The sequence below is a fragment of the Hippocampus bargibanti genome, linkage group LG01 (assembly GCF_051943395.1).
Source record: "Hippocampus bargibanti isolate YZ-2025 linkage group LG01, ASM5194339v1, whole genome shotgun sequence".
Classification (NCBI taxonomy): Eukaryota; Metazoa; Chordata; class Actinopteri; order Syngnathiformes; family Syngnathidae; genus Hippocampus; species Hippocampus bargibanti.
The window spans coordinates 29499971-29522332 of record NC_142734.1 but is presented as its reverse complement, the minus strand read 5'-3'; the positions used below and the strand labels follow the sequence as shown (position 1 = coordinate 29522332).

Below are 22362 nucleotides of genomic sequence, written 5' to 3'. Positions count from 1 at the left end.
AGACCGCATTGCTGTCCCTCTGCATATCGCGATTAAAGTGTTCAAACACTTTTAGTATGTGAACTAAATTTCTACAGTTTAACTGGTGTATATAATGTAGAGTCACTTTACATTATAAACACTGTACTACAGTGATTATTTTATTTTTATCACAACAGTGTGCATAGGTAAGACACACAGTTCTCCTGCCTCGTGACAGGGGGCGCTGGTGATTACAGATTCTTCTTGTGCCTCCTCGGCTGCTGAATAATAGAATTAGTGAGAGCAAGCTACAGTAAACAATTAGCAAATTAAGTGCAACCTTCCAGACATGTTTCGTGTTGCTTGGCCTTATTTTCAGAATGGAGGATTACATATCTAAATTGAAAGAAATAGAGAGACTTAAAACTGAAGATAGATAAGGAAGGCTTCTACAAAGAAGGTATCGATGCCTTCAGAAGGAGCGGCGCATGGGCTTCATTTATAAGTAAAGGTAACACGATAAGAAAGTTTTTTTCATTCTTTTTTCTATGCTACAGTTTATAAAGAATGCTGACTGTTGCCAATCAAATGGTGAATAAGCTACTCTGTAGAGTTCATATGTTTGTAAATCTGACTGTGATGACGTCAGTGCCTCACCAGCCATGAACCTCACCTGCACGTCACTGGAGAGGGGGTGGGTGTTCTTCAGGCAAAGTTTCTACCGTGCAACGTGTCGTTCTTGTTGTTTTACGATTTGTTGGCCTTGAAGCTGCCACATGGATGTCATCTGCTTATTGTGCTTGCAGTTTTTGCGCCGAGGCAGCTGCTTCCCACATGTGGCTCACCTCACTCAAATGTGAGCAGTGGGATTTTACATATTTTGATACAGCTTTAGTATTATTTTAGAGATGTCCGCCAAGGGTGATTATCTTGGGTTGGGTTAGTTTGTCAGAATCAAAAAAGTGAATGTGTGAAGATGCCTCCGCGGGGATCCCCCAGGGTGCGTTTCTCATCCCCATGGAATATTGATTTTATTTTGCTCACATCATGAGATTTGCACAGTGACCGTCAACAGTACATGAAACAGAGTTAAAGAAAGAAATATGTGCCCAAGTGAATGAAGCGTGTGCACCGCGTGTTGAGCTCAGAGCCGGCCGGCATGACCTTCAGAATCGCACACGCACTCTCCATGAGTAGTTGGTGAGAACTTTGTCTTTCTTCTTCACAATGCAGGTGTACGTGCCCTCGTTGATGGCGTTGGCCACGATCGTGATGTGATCGTCCTTCAAGGAGATGTAGTTCGGGTGCGAGAATTCCAGAAGCTCGCCGTCTTTGTACCAGCTAAAAGTAAAGAAGTCGGTGAGGAAGCGCAGCAAATGGCGGCACACAAGGTGAACCGACGCCGATCGTACGCACAATACTTTGCCTTTCTTCGACGCGATTTTCTTCCCGCACCGGAACGTCAGCTTTTTTCCCTCGACCACGAGCTTGTGTTTGGTCCTTGGAGGTTTCGGCGTGGGAGCCACAGTTGGGAATGGGAATTCTGATTTGGGATCACACATGAAAAAGGAAACAATGACCTGCCCGCAATTTTGAAAGCATGGAAGAGATACTGGGATTGTGTGGCATTCTGGAGCTTGCTTGCACAAATGCAAAGGGTGTCGTAGGCTACGGGGAATGCGGCAAAACTGGCAAAACTTTCACCTTTGACATCATTTTGTTAAAAGTAGCTGTTACGATTAATTTTTCAAATGTAAACAAACCTAGATTACAGTGTAAAGCATTGTCAAATTAACGCTGCTCTGAATGATCATTCCAAAGACGTATCACAGTTCGGACTAGATGACGCCAAAGTCTGTTGGCGCAGCTGACAAAGATGAGTGAACACGGAAAATCGGATGACAAACTGATTCGAATCACTTCAACAAATACAGATCGTATAAAATTGATTTACAAACCATCCGTCCATTTGATATCTGTTTTTGGAAAACACATCAGTTCCACCATTTCAGTTTACAGAAGAATTATTTAATCATTTAAGCTTTTATTGAGGAGCATAATTATAAGATCGGTGTTTTCCAGCCTGTTGAGCCAAGGTACATATTTTGCTTCAGAAAAAATGCAATATAATCACCAAACTAAATACACTAAAGTACGCTTTATACACTGTATAAATAAATATGTCTTCTTCTTTTCCTTTCGGCTTTTCCCTTCAAGGGGTCGCCACAACGAATCAGTAACCTCCATCTTCAGAGGTATGATACGCATGTTTGTTTTGGCCAAGCTTTTACGTCGGATGCCCTTCCTGACACAACCCTCTTTATTTATTCGGGCTTGGGACCGGCACAAGAAGACTTATGTCCCTTTGTGGCTACAGAACAAGCAACTCGCTCAGTAAAAGGCTCCCAAATACTAATACTAATACTAATACTGATGAGGATGATGATGATGACGATGATGATAGTACTATTATTATTATTATTATCACCACTATTATTAGCAGCAGTAGTAGTAGTAGTATACCTTCCCTTCGACCCCTCCCCTCAGGTGTCACCACAGCGAATCAGCGTCCTCAATCTTCAGAGGCCCGACTCGCACGTTTGTTCCGGCGAAGCTTCCACGTCGGATGCCCTCCCTGACACAACCCTCTGTATTTATCCAGGCTTGGGACCGGCATAATAAGACACTGGCTTGTGTGCCCTTGTGGCTACAGAACAAGAAATTGTCTGAATTTAAGAAAGATGATGATTGATAAAAGGCAATGACGTCAAGGATAGTAAAATATGTCAATAGCACTGGAGATTGAGGAATGACTGAATGATGGCATCCGACGTAAAAGCTTTGCCAAAACAAACAAGCGAATCAAACCTCCGAAGACGGAGGACACCGATTCGCTGTGGTGACCCCCGTAGGGGAAAGTCAAAAAGAAAATACACTACTTCTACTACGATGACTACTACTACTACTACTACTGTACCACTACAACTACTACTACTACCGATACTACTACTAGTACTACTACTAATAATAATAGTAGCAATAATAATAATAACAATAACCATCATCATCATCATCATAATAATGCAGAGGTCGCGAGTTCAAGACCCGGTCTGGCCTTCCTGTGCGCCATTAGCATGTTCTCCCACTTAGGTTTCCTCCCACATTCCAAAAACATGCATGGCAGACTGATTGAACACTCCAAATTGTCCCTCTGTGTGAATGTGAGAGTGACTGGTTGTTTGTCTTTGTGTGCCCTGCGATTAGCTGGCAATCAATTCAGAGTGTCCCAAGCCTAAGGCCCGAAGACGCTTGGGTTAGACTCCAGCACCTCCGCGACCCTAATGAGGAATAAGCGGTACAGATAATGGATGGATAGATAATTGTACATGTGATTTATAAGCGCCTTTCAAAACTCTCAAAGAAACTTTACAGTTACATATTTATTTCTGCGGCTGAGTAGCATTCAGACGGGCTAATGTTCACTCAACCCGGAAGTAACACAAACTTATCAAATGGTCAACGGTGCAATTACATTCAAATTAGCAATGCTCTGATCTTACAATAAAATGGGCATATCTTTCCAACAAATATGTATATACTGTACATATACAGTAAAGTCTCGTTATATCGATATCGGATATATAGATAGTCCCGGTTATATCGATACTATTTCTATGCACGCACGGAGAAAATTACATGCAAACAGGGTCGGATATATCGATAGTCCCGGTTATATCGATATTTTTTCGGACTCCCTTGAATATCGATATAACGAGACTTTACTGTATATATATATATATATATATATATATATATATATATATATATATATATATATATATATATATATAGCATAATAAAAATTGATATCAAATTGTCTTTTATTGGAGAGACGCAGGCCCCCAATTTATCGCACTGACCATATCTCTTTCGCAATTTAGCTGCGGCCAACCTCACTATTAAGTGAAAGTGCGGCTGGAGAGGAGACGCGCTCACTAATGAAACAGAAATGCGAAATGACCTGGCGTGTCTCTAACCCTGGAGCCACAGTCTGAAATTCCAGCGGTTTGGAAGGGCTCAGGAATTTTCCACAGCCGTACGACGTCTCCCAATCAACAATGAGCAACAGATTAGAGTGAGCCAAGGAGTCGTCTCCTCTTGCCTCTTTGCTCTGTCCCCTTTGCAGACGCTCGAAACCTTGCAAAGGGAGCAGTTTTGCTATTACGCAAGCCGGGCCCTCTGACACAATTATGTAGCAAACGTACAGCCCCCTTGCCCCCCCCAAAAAAAGTTCATTGCAGCCTGCCTGCTGCCACTGATGTGCACCATGAACGCAGGACAGTGTTTTATTGGCTTGGAACTATTGGCCCACGTCACCGCATTCGCAAACGGCTCCTCGGAACGATGGACGGAGAAAACACTTTCTCCCATCCAACTTGGACCGTCGCTATCTTACCATAACAGAAATCACAGCTGGACGGGCAGTGCTTCTGCATCAGTTTGCGCTTGCTTTCACAATAGCCTTTCCGAGCCCACGCCGGACAGATGAAAAACCGGTCCAAGCATCCTAGGGGGAGGGGGAGAAAGGAGACACGATGCGGATCACCGACAGTATATGATAACATAAAGGTTTCCACCAGCTGGTATATTTTAGTTCACTTTGGCAGGGCTTCTAAAGCTTTCTATATGTAATGGGGGAGGAGGTAATTTCTACAAAGACTCCATTTACAATCCTAACACCAATTAATTATAACATGTGTATTGCCCTGAATAGTACCGGATTCAAAAAGTTGCCAATTTTTGAGAAAACTTCAATGTTATATCATGGGAAATTCGTATTTTTTGGGGCAATAAAAGTTGTGATTTTATTAGACTAAAGTTGCATCAGACAAAAAAAAAGATAAATCCTCTTTTGAGAAGAAATTGGAATTTTCCAAGATAAAAATGGTTTGAAATTAAAATGAAACGAGTGGAAAATAGTCACATTTGAAAAAGTAACGTAAATAATAGGACTGGTCTTTGATTAAATAAATAAATAAATAAGCCAATAAATGGCAATAAACAGGCAACTAAATACACAAATAAATAAATATATAAATAAATAAGTAAATAAATAGCAATAAACAAACTGTCAAATAAATAAACATAATACATTATAATAAAACATTATATAAAATCAAAAGAAGCCGCAAAGTGTTCAGGGCAGACATTAAAAAAAAAACAATCAATACAATGTGGTCATCCGCCATGTTTTTAGGGGGTTCTGGTTGGACTTTGTCAGCTCCGAGCTGCAACCAATACATTGGACGAAAACAAAACAGGCCTTCCGCTCATAAGAAACGGCCATATTGCTGTATAACCTCCATGTTTTTTTACCTCCCTGATCGAGATTAGAGAATAAGAAGTTATCATATTTAAAAGTTTCATGCTGTTGTATGCTTAGTCAACACTCAATAGACTCAATACACAAGTGTAGCACGGGCAACCTGGGGTCAATCAGGTCAACAGACACAGCAATTTAAACGGTCAGCTTCACAGGAGTCATTTACGACTTGGGGAAGTACATATCACAGGGGTAATTTCGGACTTCAAACTCCTTTTCACAGGAAGAGGTCATTAGCCAGGATACAAACTTATCAGTTCATGGGAAACACAATGTTTTATTGCTTACATCTGTTGGTGCTCAGAACGTCCATTGGCGTGGCATTCTAATCAAGAAAACTATGTTTTACTAATATATCACTTTAATTTGCATATACTCTCAATAAATAGCTTGGCAGAGGGGCGCAGAATTCAGACGTATGTCATAGATGACTGCGTTTCCTGATGGCAGTAGGGACACTCTTTCTGGTTCCGAGTCTCTGTCCACAGTGTCTAACTGTCATATCTCTGACACTCCCCCACCACCCTTACTTTGTTGCTACATTTGGTGGCAAATGAACAATTGCAACGATCTCTCGATCCATGTTTTACCCTTTACGAATTAAAGGGGGCTGATTAAAAGGGTGATTTGAAATCGTACCGTATAGACGATGCAAACCCCACACCTCATCCTGCGTGATGAGTTTGCGACCAGTCAGCGTTGCGTTCAGGTGCATGATGGCTTTCGGGTCCCTGGAGTGCATCAGACCCAGCACGTGCCCGATCTCGTGTGTGGCCACGTGGACCAAATCAGTCAGCCAAACCCCTGAAATGTAAGACCGCTGAATAGGTACATTCGGGCCACACACCCCCGGGCCGGATTCGAACCTACGTACCTTTTTTCCAGCTGAAGCGCATGTTCCCCAGAATCCAATATTCGTAATCGTCAAAGTGGATCTCGCCCGTCGGCGGGAAAAATGCGTGTGCCAATTCTCCCGTGATACCATCAAAACAGTGGTGCAAGTAGGACTGCAGACAGTCTGTGTGGTTGACCGGGTAGAAGCCTGCCATAAACACACACGCATCGATATTGCTTGTCGAAAAAGTCGACACACCCCTGTTTGCTAATGTTTTTTTTCAAAGCACAATGGCCAAGAGAAATCATTTCAAAACCTTTTCCGCTATTGGCTGCAACGTATAACCTAAGCAGCTCCCCAAAATATGTAACTCTAAAAGGGGATATAGTGTGGTTGCAAAACTGTGCATACCCTCTACTACACAGGTGTCAAAGTCAAAGCCCGCGGGCCAAATCCGGCCCGCCACATCATTTTTTTCGGCCCGCGAAAGCAAATCAAACTTGTTAATTCCATGATGATTGCTAAAATCTGAGCCAAAATTTCAAATTTTTGGATGTCAACCACAATAAAAGTCATTATTCTTGACTTCAGATTTGAAAACAAGTTATTCATTAATTTGCTGTGTGCTCTATATGTAATATTTGAAGGGATTTAAACATTCTAATGGGTTCCCCAAATTCATAACGGCCCTCGAGAGGAAACCATAACTACAATGTGGCCCGCGGCAAAAAATTACTTTGACACCCCTGCTCTACTAGATCAGGATATGGCCCCACTCGGAATTAGCCAATGCATTCAAACTTGTGATAAATGACACCCGGCACACCCGCCACCATTTAAAATGCATCTGGTGAACCCCAAAATAAAGTTTCTAATAATATAATTTATATATAATAATTTATAATAATAATAATACATTTTATTTAGAAGCGCCTTTCAAAGCTTCTCTGCATGCGAACAAGTTACCCCCTTTCCTTACTTGACAGTACATATGTAACGGAGTTGTGCACTAAAATTATTAAATTATGACGGAAGTGACGCAACGGCGCGTAGTGTGGCACTAAGTCCCGCCCATAGTTTCAGAACTACTTGGACGAGATTTAAAGTGAGTTGCGTTTCTCTGATGGTCTGGATTAACTCGCATTTTCATGACAATATCTTATATTGTTTCCCCTTTTGTACTGTCTAGTGTTATCTAATTAGTTCCCTAATTCTTTTCGAGTCCAGATTATTTTTTGTGTCATTATTCAAGTTTTGTCGAGTGGAACTTTGAAGTACATGTGCTTCATAGTGCTTTTCTGTTGCGCAGTTAATCACAAGACGAAACCCATGCGACTTCACCCATCCCTTCTGCCATATGTGTTGCAGGTAATGATTGTTTCATTTCGTTTTATTGTACAATATTTCGTTTCTTTTGTCGTGTTTCATTTGGCCGTGAGGGTTAGTGGCGTGCTGAACTGTGCCGCCATTATCCAGCGCACCGCGTGTTTACGCCGACGTCTCTGCATGTGATGCGTTCAAGGACATCATGTAAATAACAGTTAACTTGTGTTGTATTCTCTTTTTCTGTAAATAACCACTATACAATCACAGGTTGTTCATTCTGTTTTGTTATCTACAATGTTTTGCATATTTAGAACTACTTGGACGAGACTTATGTTAATCACAAGACGAAACCCATGCGACTTCACCCATCCCTTCTGTCATACTGTGTTGCAGAAATCAAAGACATAAAAAGACACATCCACGCGTCTGGTATTATTAAGACGGCAGCAACACGGAGCTCAAGACAGTCACTTTTGTGACACCCGTCACACATAGTCAACATTTTTGCGTGAAAAAAAACAATTTGAGTTCCATCACAAATTGTTTCAAAGCTAGCTAGCGCTCATCCAAGCCACGCTGCCCAAGTATAGAGAGCTGAAAAATGGGCAGTAGCAAAGAGCTTGCTTTACTACTCCCCACCACCACAGTGCAGGGACCCACCCCTCCTCGCATTTTCGTTTCCACTCAAATATTTCGCCTCGGTTTGTACCACAGCCGTGGGATGACAAAGCGCATTGCAAAGTGATCTTTCTGCAGATGGTAGGACAGAGCCAAAGTGCTGATGAGACAGATCAGGGTTGAGTTTTTGAAGGCCTCAATAAGACATGACACGCATGGAAGTTGTTAAGTCTGTTTTTTTTTTTTTTTTTTTTTTTTTTTTCATTTAAAAATGCAGTCTGGTCTTGACTAGACGACTGGCGGTTTGATGATTTAAGGAGTCTGGCGGCTGGCTTCGGGCACGACCGCACGGCTGGAGGTCTTCTTACCCACCGATTTTAATGTCCGCCTCCTGGTCCGCTGGCACCTCTCGGAAACTGAAAGGAGAGACGTCGCTCCACATAGCGAAAGCCTTGGCGATGCCTCGTCGCGTGTCTGTGGCATTGATCAGATTTGTCGGGTAGGACAGCAACCTGATTGAAAACATACCACAAGTCGTTTTGACAGCAGCGGGACATCATACAAATCAGAATCCCCGTGGTTTAGAATCGGCAAATTTATCTGCAATCACATTGGGATTATTTTGAAGCGGCTTCATTTTAAAATGAAATAAACATGTATTTTTTGTATTGCAGGCACAGTGGAACCCGTGAAAGTCAACCAAAAATCAAATCCATCCTTCCGTCCATCCCAGCTGAAGTAAGGCCAATAGGCAAGGCACATTATGGCGGTGACGCCAGCGCTCAAACACAGTGCTGGTTTCAGTCATGGGGGGTCAGGTTAAACACATTTTGACTTGCCAAAATGATTTGCTTGTGAAAATAAGAGAGTTGTGCTGATATGCAACAACCCCAAAGCCTTTACGAGCTTTCACCGAATGCTGACAATATATGATACAGTAAATGCCATAGATGGACTAACAAATCCACTTGGTGCTGTTATCACGATTGAAGCATCAAAGCGGTGGCAATGTAAACACAAATTTTAGTCACATACATAGAGAGACATCATCGTGCTTGCAGACACGTATTTGTCCTCTGAAAAATAAATACATAATTAAAAAAAAAAATCACGTTATTATTATGACTAATAAATTGTAACACTTTTATTGTTCCTTTTTGGGCGAGCCTGGCACGAATTAAATTTGTTTCCATTTATTTCAATGTGGAAAACTGCTTTGGGATACAAATGGTTTGAATTACGGGATAACGGAATGGATTACTCTCATATATATATATATATATATATATATATATATATATATATATATATATATATATATATATATATATATATATATATATATATATATATATATATATATATATATAGAGAGAGAGAGAGAGCGATTAGCCTTGCGAGTTCGGTTATTTGTCATGGCGGAAAATGTATCGCAGATAGCAAACAAAGGTGGAAATTGGCATTTATACGGTTCCACTGACGATACAACTGTCGTTCGTAGGAAATTTAGATTGAGAATACTTGTAGGTGAGCTTTAACTTGTCCCATTTGAGCTTCTCCGGGGTGAGGGTGTAGCGCTTGTTCCTGGAGAGGTGCAGCACATGCGAGTGGGCCTCTTTGCGCATTCCGATGAGCAACACGGTGGTGTAAGCTTCTTCCTTGGACAAAGAAAAATCTTTGATTAATCCCTCAAAGAGTTTTTAGGGCTTTGGCGGTGGCCCGACGAAGATTTGAGGAAGCTTCTGAGGAAATTGAGAGAGATGGATGACTGTTTTTTGGCAGAACACAAGCGTCCGAAGGCAGTGCAAGCATAAATTCCATTTGTCATGTAACGGTAACGACTGCGCGAGCCTGCTACTATTTCATTGCCTTTGCAAGTCAAACACTTGCTATGTTTTCATCTGCTGGAATTCCACCTGGCGGAAAATGAAGAAGTCAGCAGTGAAAGTGCTTTCCAAACATGAAGTTTGATGGGGCTTTGGTAAAAACACGTGGAATTGAGACTTTTTTTTGTCAAGCTTTCACAGGTTAGCGCCTGGTGCCTCGACAGTTCAATTCTCTTATAAATAATCTGCGACACGACACAGCAATACAGTGAGATCTCAACTTACAAACTTTTTGTCTTACAAACGTCAAATTTATGAAAATTAAACCTTATAATAAGCACTATTTTCATAATACACACCCACCACGGCTGGCGGAGTGATCTTCGGCGGAAGCACACGACCGAACAGCACCAAAGGTTAAGTTACCAACAGTCCTTATGGAAGGTGACTCTCCTTCCATAAGCCATCAACGACCATCAAAAAGGTAAATAAAACTTTATTTGACAGAACAGTTTATTTCTTTAATTACAGTCCTCATGTAATGCGCCTCTCTTTCCAAACAGCAATTCCCTTTGACCTTCGACCTCCAACGCCATTTCATCAAGCCATAAATGACCATCACAAATGTAAATAAAGTGACTTTATGATACAATGCAGTGTATTTCTTTCATTACAACACAATAGCACATTTATTATACATAGAATAAGGTATGTTGTGTGTAGTTGTAAGGCTTATTTAGTTGAAAAGTATATTTTATGGAAACCTGGGAACGGATTATTCCCATTTTAATGGTTTTCTACGGGAATTTTTTTTGGGAGATACACACTTTTCGCCTTACACACTCTTCTGGGAACCAATTAAGTTCGTAAGTTGAGGTCTCACTGTATTCGTCATTTGTTTGCACTTTCACGAAGACGGGATCGACTTTTACTAACGATGGTGAACGCTTCGCTCTCATTTTGAACGGACATTCATGAAAATGCATAGCCACTTTGAGCCGAAAAAATATCAAAAAAGAAAATCACAAGTTGTGTATTTAAAACAGCTCGTGCTTGATGAATTGGATATAGCTAAATGCTATCGAACAATGAAAAATTGCATAGACGGGCTAATAATCAGCCTTGTTGTCTGTTGCAGTGACATAATCCTTTAAGCAATGGATATTTGAACAGAAATGATGGCGCAATACACAAAGATAGACAATGATAATACTCACAAGTCTTCTTTTCCTTTCTGCTGTTCCCTTCAAGGGGTCATCACAGCGAATCAGTGTCCTCCATCTTCAGAGGTTTGATTGGCATGTTTGATTTGGCTAAGCTTTTACGTCGGACGCCCTTCCTGACACAACCCTCTGTATATATCCGGCCTTGGGACCGGCACAAGAAGACTTATGTCCCTTTATGGCAACAGAACAACTTTCTCTAAAGATGTATGGCGAACTCAATACTAGTTAAAAGGTATGTATTTATTTTAATCGCCCTTATAAAGCATCATAAACACGCTATGCTAAACTCAGATGGTATTGCTAATACGACGCTATTATTGTAAAATATGGCCTGAGTTTCTGCTGTCATTTATTCAACTTAAAGAGCTGATGCCCACTGCCTAATTTATCCGGCAGCAGCCAACTCAGTGCCGACGCGTTGTATTTTTTTTCACTGCTCACGTGCTTTGATGTTTAAGCACTCTTAGCTTACTTGCCATCACGCTAACTTCATTCTACAAAGTGACGCGTATAGCTTTGAGCTCACTTTTTTTTTTTTTAAATACTTAAGAAGTTATTTCATTCTGACATCTCATCAAGTCATTCTGGACGAGCATGTGCTATTATGATATGTGACTTTGGGATTTTTGCAAATTTCTCCATCTTTGGACTATTAAAGGTTTTCTGATTCTGATATAGGAACTAGTGATAGGCAAGTGAAGCTTCATGAAGCACTTGTGATATTTTTTTACTCCTGTCAACGACACTCTCGTTTTAAAGAAGTGGATTTGTAAGACATTTCCTTTACACCGACATTCATATTTAACCCAAGAGCAAAAAAAAAATTCCATCAGCGCAGAGCGCCGATGCGTATGTGGAACTGTCGTAGCTTGGAATTGAAGTGGATTTAGATGGGACAGGAGATGTGAGACAATCTCTTTTCGTCAATGGAGGCTACAGCTTTGTGTTTGCTTTCAACATTTAGTTTGTAGCAGACGTGCATATTTGACCATGTCCCTGATCCACTGGTGAGAAAGACGCTATAATCCTCTCCTCTTTCATCTAGAACTGCTTCGTACAACAAAGAAGGTAAAGAAAGTGCTAAAGATTGAAGACTGTGTTGTTTTTGACTTCAAGATGGCGATAGTGGCTGCCTTTACAGCTGCTCCACTGTGAGACAAATAAAGGCTCATCTAATCTAATCTAAAACCATCCGTAGGATTCTAAAAATATCACAATTGCTTCACAAAGGTTCGTCAGTGTAAGCTCTCAGCCGTACAGGAGTGGTCCATCGATGAAAAGGTTTCTTCAGTCGTCATCTGTACTTCTTTGAAGGTGTCGGACGTTTCGCTTCCTATCCAAGATGCTTCTTCAGCAAACTAAAGTCTGACTGGTAGTATCGGCCCTATATATATATATATATATATATATATATATATATATATACAGTAAAGTCTCGTTATATCGATATTCAAGGGAGTCCGAAAAAATATCAATATAACCGGGACTATCGATATATCCGACCCTGTTTGCATGTAATTTTCTCCGTGCGTGCATAGAAATAGTATTGATATAACCGGGACTATCGATATATCCGATATCGATATAACGAGACTTTACTGTGTGTGTATATATATATATATATATATATATATATATATATATATATATATATATATATCCCTACTGTCCAGACATGGCGGTGCCGGACACTGCTATGATAGGTCCCTGCTCTCAGGTTAGGGGGAACAGAGGACTACTCCCTGCGGCTCCACTGATTGTTCCTATTGTCCTGACTATTGTCTTGGCTTCACAAAGGTTCGTTTTCCCATCATTAATAGGAACCCCCTGAAAATGATCTCTGACTGGTGTAAACGATTTAACGCTGCACCGATGATACTAACGTTATATTTACCTTTAAAAACAACTCATCTCCCCTTTTTATTTGGCATTTTGTGAAAAACCATTTGAAAGCCTGAATTCAGCATCGCATTTTTCCTGCTAACCCGCAACTTCCTCTTTCAAGCCTCACCCAATCAAGATAAATAGATGCAACGCTTCCGTTGCTTCCTTTCCAAAATGAACCCCTGAAGGCACACAGTCGCACGCTTTCCTCTCACTCTTACGTTAAACTTTATATTCACTTAATACATGGGACCTGAATGAAATTCCCGGCCACGTTTCGTCGCTCATTCCTAATACTACACGTTGACGACTGGATATGAAACCGAAACGACAAAACACTCCAGACTAAACACAGCCGAGTTGAAGGCTAAACATTTTAGTCTAACACCGAGAATCTTTGGGAGCGATTGCCTCATCCTTTCCCAGCTGATATTACCATTTTTTTTTTCTTTTAAAAAAATATTTAGAAGGATATGAAAAGTCTCATTAGGCACTAATCTCATTTGTCTGGCCGCCTCTCCTGCTGCAGATGCTTATTTCAGGATGTTACATAACCACACCGGACTAGCATGGATGGACAGATAATGAGAAAACATAGCAGGAAGTAAAATCAAGCCATTTCTCATGATGGGCACAGCCGATAAAAAATAGTGTAAAATAGTGTAAAAAGTGTAACAGTTGCAAAGCTCCCTGATTGACTCGTACAAGCGCTGTGAAAATGGGGGAAAAAAAGAAACTTTTTGGCCTTTGCAGTTAACATAAAAAAATCAGTATTATTTTTTGGAGTTAGGAGCGTTTCAGAATCGGGGATTATTTTTATTTTTTTAGTTCTACAGTGATATCTCATCTTACAAACTTAATTGGTTCCCAGAAAGTGTGTGTAAATCGAAAAGTGTGTCTTCCAAACATTAATTTCCCATAGGAAACCATTAAAATGAGAATAATCCGTTTCCAGGTCCCCATAAAATATACTTTTCTACGAAATAAGCCTTAAAACTACACAAAATATACCTTACTTTATGTATAATAAATGTGCTATTGTATTGTAATTAAAGAAATAAACTGTACTGTATGATAAAGTGATTTTATTTACCTTTGTGAAGGTAGTTGATGTAGTTGCCTCTTGATGATAGCCGAGTGAAGTTGCCGTGCTTTCACGGCGATAATTTGTCCATATTCCAAAAATTGTCCATATTCTGATCCGCTTAACCTCACAAGAGTCGTTGTCTTAGGGCAGTAGTACAAAATTTAGCTTGTAGACGTACACATTCTACCATGACGTCTCTGATCCACTAGTGAAAAGGATGCTTGCATCATCTCCGCTTTCATCTAGAGCTGCTTCATGTAATATAGTTTTTGTCTTGTACTCAAACATCATAGAGGACCCGGGGAAAGCCATAAAGATTGCACAACTGTCCATGTTTTTATGTTGCTGTTGTGTTTATTATTTTGCTTTGTGTTGACTATTATGTGAAGCAGTTAGTTACAGCTGCAGCTGTTGTAAAAGCGCTATACAAATTAGGATGAAATGTATTGTATTGTAAACTACCATCCGCTCTCACCCTCAGGGACATTCTACAGTTGGAAGAAACCGGAGTACCCGGAGAAAACACACACGGGCCTGGGGAGAACATGCAAACTCCACACGGGGAGGTCGCAGCTGGGATCGAACCCTGCAGTTGACCACCAGGTCAAAATTAATCAAATGAAAGAACGTCTGAAATTTCCATTCCATTTATTTATTTTTTTCCTGGGGTTGTAATATTTATGACGATATTTCTTTGGAATCAGAATCATCTTTATTTGCCAAATATGCAGATCGCGCAAGGAATTTGTGTGCGGTATTACAAGCCACGCGAGTATTGCAAGCAAAAAGCTACTCCAATAAAACAAAAACATGACATTTAAGTATCAAATTCCATTCTGTCACGTCCATGCGATTTTTTTTTCCAAAATTTTCAAAATAGTGTGGCGTGAAACAAGTAAAAAAACGTACGCAATTTCTACTTACATGTCGCTACCACAGAACAAAAACAACGGCTATGACCAGTGCGAGCCCAATGCGAAGTGTGATTAAAATCTGTGCAACGGATATGTGCAAGGCAGCACATTAAAGGAAAACCGACACCATTTATTTTTTCCAAACTGACATCAGAAAAACGATTTATAGCATCTAAAATACCCAAAACATGCACGGTGATATTTTTAGTCAAATGCAAAACACCAATAAAAATGACTTAAAGTGTCCCAAAACTGCCACAAAATGAGCTCGGAACTGGGCAGATTCAGAAAGTCCCGCCCCCTTGTTCATGACGTCACTATTGGTCACACACTGCCATGATCCAGAATCAAAACAATGGATTCAAAGAGTTCAGATTCGGAGAAGATGCTTTCTTGTTACTCATCCAGTTATGAATATGATTCAAATAGTTCTGAAGAGGAAAGCATAAATGTTTGCAATTGATTATAGAAGTCCTTCCGTGTCATTTTGAGGCGTTTGGACTGCAATGTAGCGCCCAGAAAATGCACAAATGGCACACAAGCTGTGTTGGAAATGTGCTGATTTGTCCGCTGGGAATTTGTGTAAACTTACATCTTCTTTATGCGTGTTACCGCAATTGGCTGCGACACACAACGATTCACCATTGCGTTATGTATGTAGTTTTCCTTCTAATTTCGCGATCAACACTGTGTTTTCAGATGAAAAAAAAGTCCCCAAAATGCATTGTGTGTCGCTTTCTCGGTCACGGGCGTTCCCTCCGTTACGTCACGTAGGGAATCGTCACCAACTCGAAAACAAGACTTCCTGAATATTCAGCGCGAGTCTTGGAACATAAAATATAGCTATATGCGGTGGAATCTGTAAAATACGCTCAGTAGAAGTCATTTGAAGTGATTTTACAAATTATGGACACAACTTGTCGGGAGGTGTCGGTTGTCCTTTAAACGTTAATTAGCAAAATCTGAGAGACAACCAAACTTTTCAAAATACCTGATTTGCTTAGCTGTGAGGTCCAACTGCAAAAGGTAAATTGAGGAGGAACTGCACGCAAACATCCGTGGGAGGATGACATGAGGTTAAGGAGAAGTTCAACGAATTAATTTTATCCAGAGGTTCTGATGCGGGTAGTTGTCCCAATTCTTAATACCGTCTTGTGTCGCAATCACCATTTGTAATGTGACATGGTGTCACTCGCAGAAATGTCATCCGGCTGTTTATCATGTTTTTACATATGCTAGTAAGCGCTAGCCTCATAGGATTGCGTCATGAATAGTACAAGCAGCACATTGTCGCGTTAGTACAGTGCAGTAGTTTCCCCAAACAGATTTCATTGCTTACCCAAAGGTCAAAAGTGGAATTCGGCACATAGTCATTCCACTAGCGCGCTCAAATATTTTACTTTTGAGGAAAACGTGCATATGGACATACAGTTGAATAGCGATAATGCTGAATTGCTGTGTGAACATTCATAATAATCCATATTGTAGTCAGTAGTGATGGTCAAGTGAAGCTTCATGAAGCACTTGTGATCATTTTTGACTGCTCTAGATGGCACTCTTGGTTGAAAGACGCAATGGATTTTACGACATTTCCTTTGCACTAAACTTCATATTTAAACCAAGAAAACCATTAGGAGTCCAAAATATCACAAGTGCTTCATATGCTTCATTTTCCCATCACTAGTAGTCGGATATTGTAGTTGTTGTTTTCTGGTGTGATACATTTTATTACTGGTGAGGATAAAGACGGGACGACATAAACCTGATGTTGGATGTATATGCTGAAATCGTTTTCCATGCAAAATGAAATAAAGACATTACTTTGTTTTTCATTTGGTAGCCTATCTTTTGGATGCACTAATTTTTGCCTTAACGTGTTTATCGGTTTGAAATAAGTAGGAATTTTATGTTGCCAAAGGACTCTTTGTAATTTTTCAGAAACTCCTGCAATGTACGGTACTGCTACTCCTCTCCTTTTAGAATCTTGAGAATTATTGGTTTCGTTCGCTATTCTTTCTTTCTGACATTTGTTGAATGACCACTGAGGGTACCCACAGTTAGTGAGTGCTCTCCTGATATGTTTTGACTCCTTTTCTCTACCTTCAGTGCTAGTTGGTATTAGTTTAGCCCTATGCTGGAGGGTTCTGATAACTCCTAGTTTATGTTGTAAAGGGTGGTTAGAGTCAAAAAGTAAGTATTGGTCAGTGTGCGTAGCCTTCCTAAAGACTTCTGTTTTTAGCGCTCTGTCCTCTTTTATAATTACTTTACAATCCAAGAAGGCTAGTTGGTTCTCTTGAATGTCCTCACGAGTAAATTTAATGTTGAAGTCTACAGAGTTGAGATGATCTGTGAAGGATTGAATTTCTTGTTTCTTAATTATGACAAAAGTATCGTCCACATATCTAAACCAGTGTCTAGGTTTTGTCCCTGGGAAGGATGTGAGGGCCTGTTTCTCCATCTCTTCCATGTAAAGATTAGCCACTATGGGTGAAACTGGTGAGCCCATAGCACAACCATGGATTTGTTTATAAAATTTTTCCCGAAATTGAAAATACGTAGTATTAAGGCAGATTTCTAATAATTGGCAGATGTGATCCGGTTTCAGTTTGGTTCTTTCATGCAGAGAAACATCCGCCAGCAGCCTCGTCCTCACCACTGAGACTGCTGCTGGGGTTGGGACAGATGTAAAGAGAGAAGTCACATCGTATGATGCCAAAGTTTCCTCAGGTTCCAATATGAGGTCTTTGATCCTCTCTACAAACCCTGTGGTGTTCTCTACGTGGTATTCCGTGTTACCAACCAACGGAGCTAAAATAGTTTTTAAATATTTGGCTACATTGTATGTAGAGGAGTCAATGCTACAAACAATGGGTCGGAGGGGGAACCCTTCTTTATGTATTTTTGGCAGGCCATAGATACATGGCGTGGCCTCTCCCGGGTATAATCTAAAATACATCTGTTTGTCTATATGTTTTCCTTTCTCTAGCTTTTGGAGACAGTCAATCATTTCTTTCTTGTATCTATTGGAAGGGTCCCTTTTTAGTTGCTCATACGTGTTAGAATCACTGATTAACCTATTTATTTTGTCTTCATAATCCAATGTGTTGAGCAGCACTGTGCATCTGCCCTTGTCTGCTGGCAAAATAGTAATATTTTTGTCTTTTTGTAGAGTAGTTAACGCCTTTCTCTCTTCTAATGTTATGTTGGACGGAGGAAGTTTGGCACTACTGAGAAGAGCTGATATTTTAATGCGTAGATCATCTGCCTCTGCATACGAAAGTTTGTTATTTTTAATAGCCGATTCAGTAGCTGTGATATAATCTATTGTAGGTATAGTTTTAGGAGTCACTGAGAAATTTAAACCTTTGGTAAGTACCGCCTTTTCTGTCTCTGAGAGATCTCTGTCTGACAAATTTTTGATCCAATTCTCCCTTGCAAACTGTTCATACCTAATTTTACGCGTGTTTACCAGTAGCTGAGATTGTTTCAGTAAAAGTAATTTTTGAAATTTACCCTTTTGTCTCTCTTTGGTTTTGCTGTGGTGCCTCATATAACCGGATTTAGTAAATTCACACACTTCCTGATAGATTTTGTGGGTAAGATTAGTTTTTAATCGCTGATAATAAGTTTCTATTTCTGACTGTTTGTTTTTTATCTCTATGTTAAGTCTCCTAATTCGCAAATTTAGAATTTTCCTGGTATAATTTTGTTGCATTTTATCGGCTAAGTATCCGGGTTCCAGGGGTGCTTGCTTCAAGCATTTAGGAATTAACCGGCTCTGTCTACATCTAAGATTGAATCTGAGGTGGTTCTTTAAATCAGCTAATTTAAAGGTGGCCTTTTCTAAGTTACGTACCAGCAGAAGGATGTCTCTCCCAAAATTACAAAGAGTCCTTTGGCAACATAAAATTCCTACTTATTTCAAACCGATAAACACGTTAAGGCAAAAATTAGTGCATCCAAAAGATAGGCTACCAAATGAAAAACAAAGTAATGTAGTTTATTCCATACATTGTAAGTATGAAAATTGTAAAGAGCAGTACATTGGGGAGACTCAACAAATTCTCAAAAAAAGACTTTATCAACATCGCAGGGATAATACTAGTGGGCCTCAATCGGCAGTACATTTGCACCTAAAAGCTACTAACCACTCATTTGACGACAATGAGGTTAAAATCTTAGCGAAAGAACATAGATGGTTTGAAAGGGGGGTAAAAGAGGCGATTCTTATAAAACAACAAAATCCTTCATTAAACCGGTCTGGTGGTGTGAGGTTCAATTTGGATCGTTCATACAATAGCCTGCTCAGGCAAAACAGGTTAGGCAACTTTCGCAATGCTGATGAGGGTCGTTATGCTGATGAGGTGATACCGGGGGGAGTGGGTGTAATAGGCCAATCGTTAGTCAGGAATGTAGGAACAATCAGTGGGGCCACAGGGGGGGGTCCCGCGCCTCCCCCAACCTGAGAGTAGGGACCTATCATAGCTGTGTCCGGCGCCACCAGGTCTGGACATTAGGGATATATAAATGGGGCCGATACGACCAGTCAGACTTTAGTTCGCTGACGAAGCCTCTTGGATAGGAGGCGAAACGTCCGAAACCTTCACTTTTGTACAGATGACGGCTGAAGAAACCTTCTCATCGATGGACCACTCCTGTACGACTGAGAGCTTACACAGACGTATTGCTGCCAACTTTGGGAGAGACATCCTTCTGCTGGTACGTAACTTAGAAAAGGCCACCTTTAAATTAGCTGATTTAAAGAACCACCTCAGATTCAATCTTAGATGTAGACAGAGCCGGTTAATTCCTAAATGCTTGAAGCAAGCACCCCTGGAACCCGGATACTTAGCCGATAAAATGCAACAAAATTATACCAGGAAAATTCTAAATTTGCGAATTAGGAGACTTAACATAGAGATAAAAAACAAACAGTCAGAAATAGAAACTTATTATCAGCGATTAAAAACTAATCTTACCCACAAAATCTATCAGGAAGTGTGTGAATTTACTAAATCCGGTTATATGAGGCACCACAGCAAAACCAAAGAGAGACAAAAGGGTAAATTTCAAAAATTACTTTTACTGAAACAATCTCAGCTACTGGTAAACACGCGTAAAATTAGGTATGAACAGTTTGCAAGGGAGAATTGGATCAAAAATTTGTCAGACAGAGATCTCTCAGAGACAGAAAAGGCGGTACTTACCAAAGGTTTAAATTTCTCAGTGACTCCTAAAACTATACCTACAATAGATTATATCACAGCTACTGAATCGGCTATTAAAAATAACAAACTTTCGTATGCAGAGGCAGATGATCTACGCATTAAAATATCAGCTCTTCTCAGTAGTGCCAAACTTCCTCCGTCCAACATAACATTAGAAGAGAGAAAGGCGTTAACTACTCTACAAAAAGACAAAAATATTACTATTTTGCCAGCAGACAAGGGCAGATGCACAGTGCTGCTCAACACATTGGATTATGAAGACAAAATAAATAGGTTAATCAGTGATTCTAACACGTATGAGCAACTAAAAAGGGACCCTTCCAATAGATACAAGAAAGAAATGATTGACTGTCTCCAAAAGCTAGAGAAAGGAAAACATATAGACAAACAGATGTATTTTAGATTATACCCGGGAGAGGCCACGCCATGTATCTATGGCCTGCCAAAAATACATAAAGAAGGGTTCCCCCTCCGACCCATTGTTTGTAGCATTGACTCCTCTACATACAATGTAGCCAAATATTTAAAAACTATTTTAGCTCCGTTGGTTGGTAACACGGAATACCACGTAGAGAACACCACAGGGTTTGTAGAGAGGATCAAAGACCTCATATTGGAACCTGAGGAAACTTTGGCATCATACGATGTGACTTCTCTCTTTACATCTGTCCCAACCCCAGCAGCAGTCTCAGTGGTGAGGACGAGGCTGCTGGCGGATGTTTCTCTGCATGAAAGAACCAAACTGAAACCGGATCACATCTGCCAATTATTAGAAATCTGCCTTAATACTACGTATTTTCAATTTCGGGAAAAATTTTATAAACAAATCCATGGTTGTGCTATGGGCTCACCAGTTTCACCCATAGTGGCTAATCTTTACATGGAAGAGATGGAGAAACAGGCCCTCACATCCTTCCCAGGGACAAAACCTAGACACTGGTTTAGATATGTGGACGATACTTTTGTCATAATTAAGAAACAAGAAATTCAATCCTTCACAGATCATCTCAACTCTGTAGACTTCAACATTAAATTTACTCGTGAGGACATTCAAGAGAACCAACTAGCCTTCTTGGATTGTAAAGTCAGCTGGGATATTGTAACTAACAAAAACGACACGAATGACCCCACAGGAGTCTGTAGCAGCAGCAGCATACCTCGGTTCTCCACGATGGGAACGCGGCGCCACGGGGCATCCCTCCGAGCAGGAGGCTGAGCAACGCGGATGCCAGAAGAGTCGCCCACCACCCCCACCGCCTCCTCCTCGGACAGCTCCCCCCCATGGCCGCGGCGGCGTGCTGGAAGCCTCCTAGAGAACGGCGTCGGGGAAAAAAAACACTACTCGGTGGCCATTGCCCTCGCTCCGCCGTGCGTCTGCGTGTCCCGAGTGGGAAAGGGACGTGTAACGTGAAGTGCGCACTGTGCAGCTCCGCTCGCCTGCTCGCTGTGCCGCGCCACGAGGGGCTTGGTTTCACATTACCGCACGCGGGGCAGCGGGTCAGCGTCGAGACGCTCTAATTGGAACCAAACGCTCTCTGTCCATCCCGGAGTCACGGCACACTTCTCGAGTCTTAGCTGTCTGGCGGCTGCACTTGCACGTGACGTACGACTTGAAACTTGGCTTCAATTTTTCACCCGACACCCCCTTACCCCCCTCCGCCCCCACGCCTCAATTTATATGCAGCTCTGCTGCTTTTACCAGAAGTGGCAAAATTACTCACATTCTGTCACAATGTCAGAATTGGAAATACATACACCCCCCCTCCCTCCCCAAAAAAAAAAAAAAAAAACACTGATAAAAGAAGCAGTACTGCTTAAACGCAATTCAGTATCACTTTAAACCACAATCACAATAAACTTTTAATAATAAGACGTAAGTAAAAACATTACTTTTTTGATTGTTTGTTTGTATGCAAATGAATCATATTTGCGTTCCCCAATCTTTCCTTTTAACAGAATTTCCTTTTGTTTGAAACGACCCCGGTACATGTAATTTATGACCATGCAAGTTTGTGAATAAAATATATGTGTAACGACACAAGAAATCAAATGCACACATTTATGGCCCAAAAAA

The 22362-nt window shown here is 40.7% G+C and overlaps 1 protein-coding gene and 1 long non-coding RNA gene across 5 annotated transcripts; one reads left to right on the top strand and one right to left on the bottom strand.

Annotated features, from left to right (window-relative positions):
• Positions 1-932: 932 nt before the first annotated feature.
• Positions 933-22001, bottom strand: mmp23ba (matrix metallopeptidase 23ba). 2 transcript variants are annotated; one of them, XM_089009231.1, is made up of 8 exons: positions 21446-22001; positions 9645-9781; positions 8496-8635; positions 6219-6386; positions 5984-6148; positions 4418-4528; positions 1378-1504; positions 933-1302 (listed from the first exon to the last, which is right to left on the bottom strand). In XM_089009231.1, exons 1-8 carry the CDS (start codon positions 21569-21571, stop codon positions 1128-1130), a joined length of 1149 nt encoding a protein of 382 aa, XP_088865357.1. In that variant the 5' UTR covers positions 21572-22001; the 3' UTR covers positions 933-1127. The 2 variants fall into 2 exon arrangements, with proteins under 2 accessions (XP_088865357.1, XP_088865365.1); XM_089009239.1 differs by lacking the exon at positions 21446-22001 and adding an exon at positions 13448-13625 and having other exon boundaries at positions 9645-9777.
• Positions 1200-21558, top strand: LOC148903816 (uncharacterized). 3 transcript variants are annotated; one of them, XR_016116563.1, is made up of 7 exons: positions 1200-1320; positions 7489-7547; positions 8401-8622; positions 8798-8861; positions 11201-11407; positions 14628-14749; positions 21422-21558. It is a non-coding gene; the product is annotated as an uncharacterized LOC148903816 (long non-coding RNA). The 3 variants fall into 3 exon arrangements; XR_016116564.1 differs by having other exon boundaries at positions 1261-1352; positions 8441-8622; XR_016116562.1 differs by having other exon boundaries at positions 1261-1352.
• Positions 22002-22362: the final 361 nt, after the last annotated feature.